General features: G+C 42.1%; 1 protein-coding gene across 2 annotated transcripts; it reads left to right on the top strand.

Annotated features, from left to right (window-relative positions):
* Positions 1-972: 972 nt before the first annotated feature.
* Positions 973-13,556, top strand: CLC-D (chloride channel D). 2 transcript variants are annotated; one of them, XM_087517557.1, is made up of 23 exons: positions 973-1,381; positions 1,470-1,542; positions 2,498-2,719; positions 2,795-2,841; positions 2,921-3,019; positions 3,730-3,804; positions 7,625-7,713; positions 9,084-9,224; positions 9,305-9,375; positions 9,876-9,955; positions 10,043-10,192; positions 10,293-10,352; positions 10,430-10,504; positions 10,884-11,035; positions 11,158-11,293; positions 11,392-11,523; positions 11,627-11,704; positions 11,780-11,835; positions 11,923-12,000; positions 12,229-12,385; positions 12,463-12,564; positions 12,665-12,706; positions 13,183-13,556. In XM_087517557.1, exons 1-23 carry the CDS (start codon positions 1,172-1,174, stop codon positions 13,198-13,200), a joined length of 2,343 nt encoding a protein of 780 aa, XP_087373683.1. In that variant the 5' UTR covers positions 973-1,171; the 3' UTR covers positions 13,201-13,556. The 2 variants fall into 2 exon arrangements, with proteins under 2 accessions (XP_087373683.1, XP_048549739.2); XM_048693782.2 differs by having other exon boundaries at positions 12,665-12,711.
* The last annotated feature ends 93 nt before the right edge of the window (positions 13,557-13,649 follow it).

Below are 13,649 nucleotides of genomic sequence, written 5' to 3'. Positions count from 1 at the left end.
TGCCACATAATGTGGGCATTCACCCTGTTTTCCACGCCAGCCAACTCAAAAATCACCTGCGCACCCATGCCATTCCCTCGGCAGATCTACCACTTGTTGGACCTGATGGCAAAATCAAAACAGAACCTCTAGCAGTTCTAGAGACACGTTCCCTGCCGCGCAACGGGGTCCTTGTAACTCAGTGGCTAGTTGAATGGGAGAACCTCAAGCCTGACGAAGCAACTTGGGAGGACGTCAACTTCATGAAGCAAGTTTTTCCAGCATTTTTTGCAAGCACCATCAAAAGTTGGTTCCCTAACAAACATACTTGAGGACAAGTCTGATCTTCAGTGGGGAGTATTGTCAGCAACCTGCATCCTCTGATTCAACACCGTTGTAAGTTCAGTTATATGCAGTGTGTCGGTTCAGCCACAGTTATGATGATTCGACGGCTGAGATGGCGGAGCGAAATGGACGGTCGATGCAGCACCAAGCACTGCCTTTCTTCAGTTATTGCCGCCGTCCCTTTTCTTTTTTTACCTTTCTTTTCACCTCGCTTTCCAGCTCGGTGCTGGGCTATAAGGCGCCTACGTGCGCATCACTGAGGGAATTCAATCATTGTATCCCCAAACTATCAAACCCTAGTTTATCTAGCTACTGCTGTAGAAATCCCAAATTCATAGCTGGGTCTCCGTGGTTGGGAGTTAAATTCAGTTCCAATTGTATTATTCTCCTGTTCTGTAACTCATATGAAACAATTAGTTGTTTTTTTAGGGCTACAATCAGTTGTTGAAATCTCTAGAAAGGCAAATATTTAGAAACGGAGAGAGGGAGTAGTAATTAACTCTTCACGGAATAATCTCAGAGTCCATACCATGTAGACCGACCGGATGGGGGCAGTCTCTCCTCCCTCCTGCCACGTGCTCCGGCGCGCCCCACGCCGCCCCGATCCGTCTCCCCCACCGTAACTAACCGCAGCGCCGCCCCGCCCCGCGACGACCGCACACGCGCGACGCGAGAGCACCCCGCACCCGGCAGTACGCAACAAGACAACAAGCCCACAAAAAATTGACAGCCCGATTCCAACCGAGCCCCCCGCAGCTGCCCCCCGAGCTTCGCCCCGTCCAGTAAAAAACTCCCCACCGTCGTCCAGCCGTTCGAATCGCCCGCCCCGCCCCCTCGGCGGGATCCGATGCTCTCCGGCGACCAGGGCCTCCCCGACGGCATCGGGATGGCGCGCCTGGCCTGGTCGCGCCTCCCCACCGCCGACGGCGCCGCGCCGTTGCCGGAGGGCCCCGCCGCCTCCGCCCCCGCGGCCGCGGCCCAGGACGAGCTCTTCGTCGGCGCCGTCGAGAGCCTCGACTACGAGGTCATCGAGAACTACGCCTACCGGGAGGAGCAGGTACGCCGCGCCGCACATTTCGCTGCCCCTCTTTGCCTCCCACCCTCGTGGTTTATCTGTGTTCGGTGACATGAGCTCTTGCTTGCAGGCCCAGCGGAGCAAGTTCTGGGTGCCCTACTACATCATGCTCAAGTGGTTCTTCGCCCTGCTCATCGGCGTCGGTCAGTGCCTCCTCCATGACCTGTTTGTCCGGAATTTCGTGTCTGTCAGGGGCTAGAAAAAGCTTAATCTGGCGATTTCAGATGTGTGCAAGCAGGTTATGCATTGTTTGGTAGGAGGACCCTGTAACTGTTAAATCGGGTTGCGTCATGTGAATGAGCAAGCATTTTTATCATCCCAGGAAGCTAAGCACTATGAATGCTGACCATATAGAAATCTTTTATATCAGTTATTACTGTAATAATTGCTCTATGTGATCCATATAGAAATCACTATGATTTACTACATCCCAACCCCTGAAATCCCCCAGTTAACTGATGAAACTCGGCAATGTTCCAAAAGATCAGCCATGTACAATGAATAAGCGTCTTCGAGGTTCTTGCATAGTCTACTGGTTACGCCTTATATTGGCTGGTTAGCTGGTATTTAATGGCTAAAGGATGACCAAGTGAGTAGTGCAAGCTAGCATTGATCACAAGATGCCGAAGCAATATTTATGTTTAATGTTTAGAACAAGCTGGCAGCTACTGAACTGACTAGGTGCTATTGAGTGACTTGCACAACTGGTACCTATAACTGTTGTTTCTGAGTTTTATACTACTGGATTGTTTAGTCAGTTACTGTAAATTGTGAAATTTTACCTCCACCAGTTAAAAATCCCTCTCCTAGTTGATTCAATACAAATATTGTTTTCCTCGTTCCTGGCCTTATGTATCCGCAAACACTGCTATGCTGGAATTCCTATTCCAATTCACTCCAAACTGGCTATTCCTTACAAGTATGATTTATTTGATACGAAAAATATGAAATCCTAACATAGTAGATCACACATCTTTCAGTGGAAACTGTTTTTATACTTTTATATTTTTCCCTCTGCCCCTCTCTGTGCCCATTGTCCATTTTTTTGCACAGAGTGGATTTTTGTTCTGTTATATGATGCAATCATCCTGTTTTCAGGTACCGGATTGGCTGCTATATTCATAAATTTGGCCGTTGAGAACTTCTCTGGATGGAAATTTACTTTGACTTTTGCTATAATACAACACTCATATTTTGTGGGGTTCTTGGTGTACATTCTTCTCAATCTAGCCCTCGTCTTCTCGTCTGTATACATAGTCACACAATTTGCACCAGCAGCTGCTGGATCTGGTATCCCGGAGATCAAAGGTTACTTAAATGGTAAGGTTAAACCACTTGAATTCCTGATATTGGTATTATGATAAGTTTGGGACATAATCTGGAATATTTATGTAGGAGTTGATACACATGGAATCCTACTTTTTAGGACATTAGTTGGGAAGGTGAGTTTACACTCCCGTCAGCTATTATGAATTTATGATATGTCATGCCATGCTCAAATGCTGCTGCTCTGAGTAATAGATTTTTGGGAGCATCGGATCAGTTGGAGGTGGATTGGCTCTAGGAAAAGAAGGTCCTCTTGTTCACACTGGAGCCTGCATTGCTTCTCTTCTTGGGCAAGTAGGTTATGTTGGTGATATAAATTTTGTTCCATTCAACATTTATCTCAGTAAAAAATTAAACTGTAGATTTATGATTTTTTTCTATCATGTTTGTAATTTGTCTTTTGATCAGCATAGACATAATGCAAAATATTCACTAGTGGTATCCCCTGTCCTGTAAAGGGGTCATAGACTCATAGGCCTGTGGATCAACCAGGAAGCCTTTTGTTTACATTCCAAAGAGTTGTCAGTTTCTCACCAGTGACCAGTGACCACCATCAATTTGGAAAACCCATGGAAACCCTCTCAAGAATTTTCAGTGTCATCATGATAAAATTAACAAAGATGGTTGTTATTACATGTAACATAGTACTTGGCGTGATTTTGTAGTCTGATAGTGTGATATAATAATCAACAACCTCATCAAGTCATAAAGCATGCTACCATTGACGCTGTTTTTATAGGGAAATTAAAAGTGGTGATACAACATCTCATGAATATTTGAGATATAAGTAGTGATGTTTACTTGAGCGGATTGGGTACTGTGGATCCATTTATACTTGTAACTCTGTTATATTGACCAATAATTGTTTGTCCCCAAACCCAGTAAACAAGGACTTGCCAGCAGCTTCTATTTTTCTTGCTTTACTTCATTTCCATTTTGTAAGTAATTTATGATTATTCTGCGCACATAAATTTGCCAACTAATTACTCTGTGCATATACATAGGGTGGATCCGCGAAGTACCACTTGAATTCTAGATGGGTACAGATTTTTGAAAGCGATCGAGATCGGCGAGATCTTGTAAGTTATTTCATTTCGCATGCAATGCCAATTTTTTTTGACGTTTCCATCTCTTGATGTATGGCTTTTTTTTCTGTATTAACGTTCCAGCTGAACCGTTTTATTAGATTTAAAAATCTGTAGTGTGACTAGTGTCACTGCCTGCTATCTGCCAGTCAACAGAAAAAATGAGCATATCCTGGTTGCATGAGATATTTGGGGTATAGTATAGAATGTTGTATTGGCATTTGTTATATGTTAATACGAAATATGTATATGGCAACCGTGTGGCAGATTGCGAAACTGCCACACGCATCCAACGCCGTCAGTTCCCTCCCGATCTCCTTCCTTTCCCGCACGTCCTCCCCAATTTCTTTCCTTTCCCGCACGCCTCCCGATCTCCTTCCTTCCCGCAACCCGCTCGTGCCTTCCCAATTTTCGTAATCGTCAATTATGGCCCCACACGCCTTTCTGATTTTCGGCAAAAATAATGCTTGGACTAGGATTTGATCTCTGGTTTGCAGGTAATCAACAAAGGGAGCTAACCACCTCACCTATGACACTCGTTGTTGAACAAGCTAAGGGAAATACTGTTTTTGACATGTTTTTGCCTTTAATATGTTAGCACTGAAAAACTTTTTGTTTCAAGCATCGTGGTAACTATGATCATTGGGAATAAATTTGTTGAACCCGCCCCCCCGGTAATTTCTGTAAATAGCACGATAACATTCATGCCATAGACCTGATAATTTAGATACAAACATCGTGGTAACTTTAACCATTGGGGAAGACAAAATGTGAAAAGATACCGATAATTTATGTGTAAATAGGTGGTAATATACGCAGCGAACATCTGATAACTGAGGTAGAAACACCATGGTAACTTTGACCGTAGGGATTTTTTTTTTGAAAAGATACTCCGGTATCTTCTGTGTAAATAGCATGGTAGTATACCTCCCTCTCCTGGCATTTTTATTTGTAAATAGCATGAAAACATATGCACTGCGATAACTAAAGTTTTTGACCAGTGGGAGGGGGGGGGGGATTTGTTGCTGAAACATACCCCTGATAAAATTTGTGTAAATAGCATGATATTTTAAGCACTACGGGCTTGATAGGTTACTAGAATCACCATGATAACTTTTTGTCCCAGGAAAAAATTGTTCAAAACATCCCCAATAATTTTTGTGTAAATAACATGATAATATAAGCACCACATAACCGATAACTTGTAATATAAACATGATGGTAACTTTTTTACCAAAGGAAAATAAGTTGTTAAAAATATACACTCGCCTCGCGCGTGGGCCTCTTGGATGAACACAACACATGACGTGCCACGGGAAAGTCACATAATGTTTAGTGTCATGAGGGGCACACGTGCTATAGGCGTGATAAGTTACGCAAAAACATCGTGGTAATTTTTTACCTATGGAAAAAGCTACCGAAACACACCCAGGTTTTTAGGTGCAAGTACCATGATAATATACGAACTGTAGACCCGGTAACTCATGTACAATCCCCCATGGTAACTTTGACCGGGGGAGGTTGATGTACATATACCCTGATAACTTATGTGTAAGTACCACGGTATTTTACACATCGAAGACCTTATAACTTGTGTACAAAACACAGTGGTAACTTTGAAGGGGTGTAGTTGTTGAAGCATAGTACCTGGTACGTTCTATGTAAATAGCACGGTAAGTTATGCAACACAGGCCTGATAACTTGCATACGAATACCATGATAACTTTGTCCTGAGGAGAAATCATGTGGTAGACGTGAAGAAGTGGCAGTTTTCTCGGGGGTGGGCGCCCGAGATGTGCGGGAGAAGGAGGTTTCTGGGGCGAGCCTGCGGGGTCGTTTGGGAGGAGGCGAGGTCAAAGGAGGAGGGATCGTGTGGTGCATTAAAATGAAAGAAGTAGAGATGTGGCAGTTTTGCTTATATGGCACACATGTGCCAAATATCACAGTCCATGTTAATATTGTTAACTAAGGTTGTTCCATTGAGATTGAAATGGTTCAGATTTCAGACACTAAAACTATCTTTCTAGTTTAAAACTTGACTACTCTAGCTTAAGGCTAACACTTAAATGACCAGTTTCCTCTTCTCTGTTTAAAATGCGGGATTTGAATGGAAGCATTTGCACATTCTAGGGAGCTAAGGGCGTCCCCAGTGCTTAGAGGATGGCTTGCCTCCAAGCTGGGACCCATGCCCAGCCTCTAAGCTTAGCTCAAAACTCTGTAGTGTATAACAAATACTCCGAGCCTCTAAGGTGGACCCATATAAAATAAAATAAAAACCCTGATTCACAACCTACTTCTTCTCATCTTCTCGACATGGTCAGCACACTCTCCGCGCATGACAAGTCGGGCCAGCGGATTATTTTAGTCCGAAGAAAAGGTTGGAGGTGGACACTATGCTTGTGTCGCCTGCAGTGTATGGGACCGCCCTCTAAGGGCTTAGAGGCTGCCTTAGAGGCAGCAAACCATCACACTGTGGATGCTCTATGGGGGCCTTGTTTGGACATTAGGGGCCAGTTCTTTTCGCCCTATAATTCTGGAGAATTATGATTCTGGAAACTGCCCGCAGAATCGTCTGCCCACAGAATTGTCTGTCCAGTTCTTTTCTGTAATTCTAACCTGTAATTGTTGTATGAGGTCGCTCGGTGGGGCTGGCCCGGTGACATATTGGCTGTAATTTGAGTCCCCAATTGGGGTAGTAGTTCAAACCGAACAATTTTCTTTTAACGATTGCCGAGTTTCCACGATTCTCAAATACACTAGCGATTCTGATAATTCTCGGATGATTCCTGGGGAAGAAACGAGTTCTTTTGCGATTGTGATTCTCCGGGCAGTAATTCTTCAGAATTGAGCCAAAAGAACTGGGCCTAGGTCGTAGGGTCAACAGGAGGGCAAGGTCCAGGACCTTGTCACCTTTCTGCCATGAGGGTGGGGCAATGAAGCGGCAGTCAGCAATAGAGATTAGGGAGGTTGACAATTCTTGTTTGCTTTATTGGTGGAGTACAATGCATTGTATAGCCTGCGTTACACTCCCAGGAGATCAACTTTGGGGCTAAACCAAAACCAATGTGTGAGACAAACTAGCTTGAGAATCAGGGGCATAACTTCAAATCATAACTTGTTATTCTTATCCAACATACCTCCTCCTTGGCCTGGTGCAACCGTGGCTCTCCTGTCATGTCTCACATGGTAGCACCAGTCTAAAACTTCCTGGCTGGTGCCATCTAGAGCCCCTTTTTTCTTGATGAGGGAAGTCTGTAACCTCTGTTGCTATCATATTGGCTAGTGCTGGCTCTGCACAATGTCTCTATTAGCTATTGGATCAAGCAGATGGGCTTGAGGATAAGTGGTAATCCCTTCTTTCTTGATAAAATCTACTCCCTCCGTTCCAAAATAAGTGTCTTAACTTTAGTACAAAGTTGTGCAGTACTGAAGTTAAGACACTTATTTTGGGACAGAGGGAGTATAACCTCTTGGTGTAATCATATTGGCTAGTACTGGCTATGTGCCTGATGCCTCTCAGTTCCTGGAACCAGTCGATGGGCTTGCTGGTACCCTAACCTGTCTTACCTTCAAAGTCAATCGGATTTGCTGAGATATCTGAATAGACAAATTTACTTTTTGTAAGTGAGCTGTTAATTTTTTTTGGCTTCTATTCGATACATGCGCATTTCTTTGTTTCACCTGGTAAAGTAAATCAGATTGTGTGTGTACATTAAAGTTCAAATACTAACATGGCATTAAGCCTGTATTTAAAATAGAATGGTTGAGTTTTCATATTAAAGATCTCAAAGCTATATTGATAATGTTTCAAAAGGTGACATGTGGATGTGCAGCTGGAGTTGCTGCCGCCTTCAGAGCTCCGGTTGGTGGGGTACTATTTGCTCTGGAGGAAGTTACATCCTGGTAAGAATGTTCTTTCATCATACTAATAATAAAATTAGCCATGTTGACCAATGTAATTTGTTCCATCTTTTGATCTATACTTCTAGTCTTACCCTATTGTTTTCTTTGCATTTAGTAGACAACTATTTCAGTTTGAGAATGTTCATATACTTTTCAGTAAGCAGTAGGGCAGTACTAACAGGTTTTTCTGATTCAATAACTTTGAATACACTTTTGACAGCTTATATATGTCCTTTTCTGGCTTAGTTATTTCTTTCTGTAGCTGCTATCAAGAAAACCTTTAGCACAAATGTGATTCACTCCACAATCGACTATTAAATTGCCAAATGAGTACAAAAGTAGAAATGCATCAGCAGCAGTTTTCTGCTCATTATGTCTCTCTGATTTGTTTATAACAATGCACTTATTAAAGTACCTTTATGAGGAACCTGCTTCATTTGTTTGCATGACCAATATAAATACTCAAAATGTTGTCATAGATGAATATAGGCTGCACTTCTGCTGCACTGCAACAGCATGCAAGGGCATTTGTTTAGTTTTAAATTGACTTGAGAACATCCGTTTTGAATACATGTTATTTAGAGACTGGCTACCTGATGGATTAGTCTAGAATACATGTTATTTAGGGACTGGCTACCTGATGGATTAGTCTAGAATACATGTTATTTAGGGACTGGCTACCTGATGGATTAGTCTATCATGAGTGACATTACCAGGTTTCCCAGGCTGCAACTCAAGAGATGCACCTGAGTGCACTTCGTTTCACTTGTGTTGCCGTATTAGTTTTCCCAAGATTTTGGCCCTGTGCTTCCAATAGTATACACATGAGTTGACTTACTATGAAGATCAAGAGCATGGTTGCCACCTAAGTACCACTGTTATGTAATACCATATTTTAGGGTTGTGAGATAACCGCCATTTCCTGTTTTATTACACGTTTTATAATGCTATTATAAGTGTACTTTTGGGTCAAGAAAGATAATCATTAGAAAGTTTGTTCCACATTTTTGTATTATGTGCAACAACCAATCATGTTGCATGTAAATTGGGTCTCTTGCTCCCCGTGGAACTTACTTTAGATGCAACGGTAATACATTTTTACATAGATTTGTTGCTTTTACTCTGTAGTTTGATGTAGCTAGTTGTTTAGACCTACTACTTAGTATGCTTGTGGTGGGTATTACTGTCATCCAATTCATTATGTAATGTTGGTAATACACTTATGAAGTGGAACCTCTCATGGCAGTTCTTTTTATGGACATCTACGCATGCCGGGTAGCCTAATGATATGAAATATGTTGTTCAACTGCGGGTCTTGCACTTTAATGTAATATGATTTGATTGATTATGTTATCATTATATTGCTGAAGGTGGAGAAGCCATCTTATGTGGAGAGTATTCTTTACATCTGCTGTCGTGGCTGTTGTGGTGCGATCAGCAATGAATTGGTGTAACAGCGGAAAATGTGGTCATTTTGGGGCTGGCGGTTTCATAATCTGGGACATATCTGGGTATGATTACATTTTCCTAGTTATAAGGGAATGAAAATGACCTGTGAATTGTGATATTGATTGTTTACTTTTTCGTAAAGAGGTCAAGAAGATTACTCTTACCAGGAACTTCTGCCGGTGGCAATTATTGGTGTTATTGGTGGACTTCTTGGTAAGTTACAGTATGCAAAATTGACTCAGTATATCTAGAAATGCCATAGTCACGCGTTGTACCTGACGAGAACTCATTCATAAAGTTTACCCAGTAATATCTAGAATTGCTACAGTCAACATTGTTTACTTGACGAGATGTCCTTTGGATGTCAACTGGCTAAAGAAGCAATAGCTAGCCTGGATTCTTGTACTCACTGAACTTTAGGCCGACTGGGGGGTTTATTCCCTCAGTCTAGCTCATTTTCTCCCTACTGATTTTGTAAGTACTGCACTATGCTAAGTCACAGTTGGCTAAACAGCTGAGGGTGTCTTGTAGAGAATTCCCTGTAGTTAGAGTTGGATCAAGTTACATGAAAATAATATGTTAATTAACCGACGTATCACAGTTGTGAAAAAGCCTGCCCACAAACTCACTGTAGGCCCAAAACAAATAAACAGTCCTAGTATATTTGTGCCATATTTGATATTTTTCAGTTAATTCATTGGGTGTTTCTTCAGGAGCGCTATTTAATCAACTCACCCTGTATATAACTAAATGGCGGCGAACATATCTTCATAAGAAAGGGAAACGAGTCCAGGTATGCTGGAGATATGATATATTAATGGTTATAAAGGTAGAGCTCCTCTTGTAGTTATATACCTAACATCCAGGTTAATATTTGCAGATCTTTGAAGCTTGCCTCATATCTTTGATAACATCCACTGTTTCCTTTGTGTTGCCACTACTGAGGAAATGCAGCCCATGTCCTGAATTAGAAACCAGTTCTGGTATCCAGTGCCCTCATCCACCTGGAACAGATGGGAATTTCGTTAATGTGAGTCTACTCTAGGATTTTTCAACTTGAATTACATGTTCTCTTTAGCTACAGTAATATTGGTTGTGTTCTTCTTAATATGTTGTCCGTATATTTGCAGTTTTACTGCTCAAAAGATAATGAATACAATGATCTGGCAACCATTTTCTTCAATTCTCAGGTCAGAATATATTCGGAAAGCTTTTCCTTCCATATTCCGTATTCCATGTCACGATATTCAACAACATTCTCTCGCAGGATGATGCAATACGCAATCTGTTCAGTGCAAAAACATTCCATGAGTACAGCGCACAAAGCCTTATCACCTTCCTGGTACCCTTTTCTGTCTGCTTGATTTATGGAATATTATACCTCGTAATATCTTCCTAACTCCATGAGCTGTTGAACTAGTGCAGTTTTTGTAAGTTAGGAAAAACATGAAAAAGTACTTACCAAGTCCAAATAATCATGATTTTAAAAAGTTTTGAATAATCAGTAGTCTCGTCGAAGTTCGATTGTGTTTTCTTGTATTAGTAGCACATGCTATTGGTATAATAAAAAATGATGGTTATCGCTACTCTATGCATATTCCGATGCTGTAGCGAACTTTATTTCTCGCCATTCCATTTACCATCATTTGGACGAGTTTTGGGATATCAAGAAGTTTTATTTGTCATATACTTACCTTTCCCCCTTTTCTTGCTTTGCTCAGGTCGTGTTTTACTCCTTAGCTGTTGTAACATTTGGAACTGCTGTTCCAGCTGGTCAATTTGTCCCAGGAATAATGATTGGATCTACGTATGGCCGGCTTGTTGGAATGTCTGTTGTTAAGTTCTATAAGAAACTAAATGTTGACGAGGGCACGTGAGTTATCACTATCTCTCCAGTTTATATTTATTAGGCTTCTTAGTTTTGCATTAATGCCCCCTTGAATTTTATTCTTCCTTTCTGCTCTGGGTATTTTACCATTATTAATATCGCTATAGGTATGCTCTACTTGGTGCTGCTTCGTTTCTTGGTGGTTCGATGAGAATGACTGTGTCTTTATGTGTTATTATGGTTGAGATTACAAACAACTTGCAACTCTTGCCATTAATTATGCTTGTTCTTCTAATCTCTAAGGTAAAAACTCTGCAACATTGACTCAAAGTCTCAAACTCTGCGAACTTTGACTCCTTGTTGAACATGCAGAGTGTTCCTTCTGACTTCTATTCATGTAGGCTGTTGGTGATTTTTTTAACGAGGGGCTATATGAAGAGCAGGCCAGATTAAAGGGCATCCCTTTACTTGACTCTAGGCCTAAACAAGTGATGAGAAACATGAATGCGAAGGATGCCTGCAAGAATCAAAAGGTTCTGATGATTTTTATTCCATTCAAGGTGGAAGAAAGAACTACATCTTGTGTCAGTATAGTTCCAAATCTAACACGTCCAATATTCTGGTGTTTGGTGTTAGGTTGTGTGCCTTCCTCGTGTTTCAAGAGTTGTTGATATTGTTTCTGTTCTGCAAAGCAACAAGCACAATGGCTTCCCTGTAAGTAGATGCCAGTTCTAGAACACAGCTGCTTCTGTGGGGGGTTTAAATAACAGATTTTCTTTTGTTGTTCAGATTGTTGAACGTGGGCAGAATGGCGAGTCACTTGTCATAGGTCTCATACTTCGGAGGTATAAGATGCAGTATCATGTGACTCTTGCTTTCTTGGTTTACCTTGTACACTTAACACTGACCCATCATTTGTCCTCTTCTTCCAGTCACTTGTTGGTGCTTTTGCAATCTAAAGTAGATTTCCAGAATACTCCTTTCCCTTGTGGGCCAGGCATACTGAACAGGTTTGTCTAAGGCTCAGTTTGCGGGTGCTGAATTGTGCTTATTTTATAATCTGCTATGAAAAATTATGCACAAAAGTAGGCAAAACTGGTTCAAACAAACACTAAAATAGGGAAAAGCGGATGGGGCAAACGTGATAATGAGAATCCACCGCAATGCCATGGACAGCCTTAAGTAGGAACCAATAGTCTATTGACTGGTAATAATGGACTGTTTTTGCTGTTACGCAGGCACAATTTTAGTGACTTTGTTAAGCCAGCTTCAAGTAAGGGAAAGTCGATTGATGACATTCATTTGACGGATGATGAGCTTGGGTTGTATTTAGATCTCGCTCCATTTCTAAATCCGTCTCCTTACATAGTGCCAGAGGACATGTCTTTGGCAAAGGTAAAGCCAGCTTTTATTTGGACCATACACTCATTTCAGCGAGTTGGATATGAGATAATCTTTGTAACGATTCCCAGGTATACAATCTCTTCCGCCAACTAGGATTGAGGCATATATTCATCGTTCCTCGGCCTTCTCGGGTCGTGGGTCTGATAACAAGAAAAGATCTCTTACTCGAGGTGATATAAGCCACACAACCGTTGCTGTCGTATATTGTACAGAAGTTAAGAAAGAATATTTGGCTGGACATCCTTCTCAGCTCTATTGTTTTGATTACAGGAGGATGGCAATACCGCGACAACAGAGCTCCAGTCGACCAGTGTAAGGTCTATATTATCTACTTCTTGCAAGCTGAGCTTTTCGTTGCTGCGCCGCTATGCGCAGAACTGAAGTTAGCAACTCTCTCGATATCTCATTGGAAACACTGCGTAGATTATAATGCGATGCTTTTACCATGCTCAAGCACATAAGTGCCCAGACTGTCTCACTGAGGCCGTGTTCGGTTGACAGGGTTGTGAAGGGGTTTTGGCAGGGATTGAGGTGGATTTAATCCCCTACAAGTCAAAATCCCCCCAAATCCCCTCCAATCCTCTTGACAAAGGGTGTAACCGAACAAGGTCTGATCGGATTCACTAAACCGCCTGCGTATTGACGGTGGCATTCTATGCTGCGCTGGATCCACCGGTGCTTGTCTAGAGAAGCATTACATCAACGAAATAGGCTGGTGACATTTGGATGTGATGCAACGACTTGTCGATTCCATTTTGGGTTGACTTGAGACTGTTTCGTCTTTGCAGAGCCTACCTGAACGGTAAAACGGCAGGGGGGAGCGCGCACCTGGAGCGCCCTCTTCTTGACAGCCTGATGATCGGAGGAGTAAATACATAGCACAACATACAGAGAGTCTCAAAGATAATTTTGATAGCAAGCAGTTAACCTTCTTCCACTGCATGTCGGAATGGTACACAAACCAAGCAACGCCCAGCGAGCTACAGACGCAGGATTCTTCGAGGTCGATGATGCAACGGGAGGATGGCCCCATGCGGTGGTGACTAATTAGGCGATTGTAAACAAAAATGTTTATAGACTCACTGATGTTTGTAGCCGTTATCCATGTAAACCACGAGAAACTGAAATTCTTTCGAGTAAATTGCTTCTCTGTAGGTTGACATGGCGAACGGTCCTCTCCGTTGTTCAGGTTTTGGTGACACTGGTCTCGCTCCGAACTGTGCATGCACTGGGTCTAATCTTTGTCATCTCGTTT

This window comes from Triticum urartu, chromosome 4A (assembly GCF_056163025.1).
Source record: "Triticum urartu cultivar PI428250 chromosome 4A, HENAU_Tu73, whole genome shotgun sequence".
Lineage (NCBI taxonomy): Eukaryota > Viridiplantae > Streptophyta > Magnoliopsida > Poales > Poaceae > Triticum > Triticum urartu.
This window is presented reverse-complemented; position numbering and strand designations above follow the sequence as displayed.

What these genes read in the sequence shown, in the direction of transcription:
- CLC-D (XM_048693782.2), top strand. Translation starts at nt 1,172, where the DNA reads ATGCTCTCCGGCGACCAGGGCCTCCCCGACGGCATCGGGATGGCGCGC. An exon ending in CTGGAGGAAGTTACATCCTG is followed by an intron (nt 7,714 to 9,083) that starts GTAAGAATGTTC and finishes ATATTGCTGAAG; the next exon opens with GTGGAGAAGCCATCTTATGT. An exon ending in CTCCAGTCGACCAGTGTAAG is followed by an intron (nt 12,712 to 13,182) that starts GTCTATATTATC and finishes TCGTCTTTGCAG; the next exon opens with AGCCTACCTGAACGGTAAAA.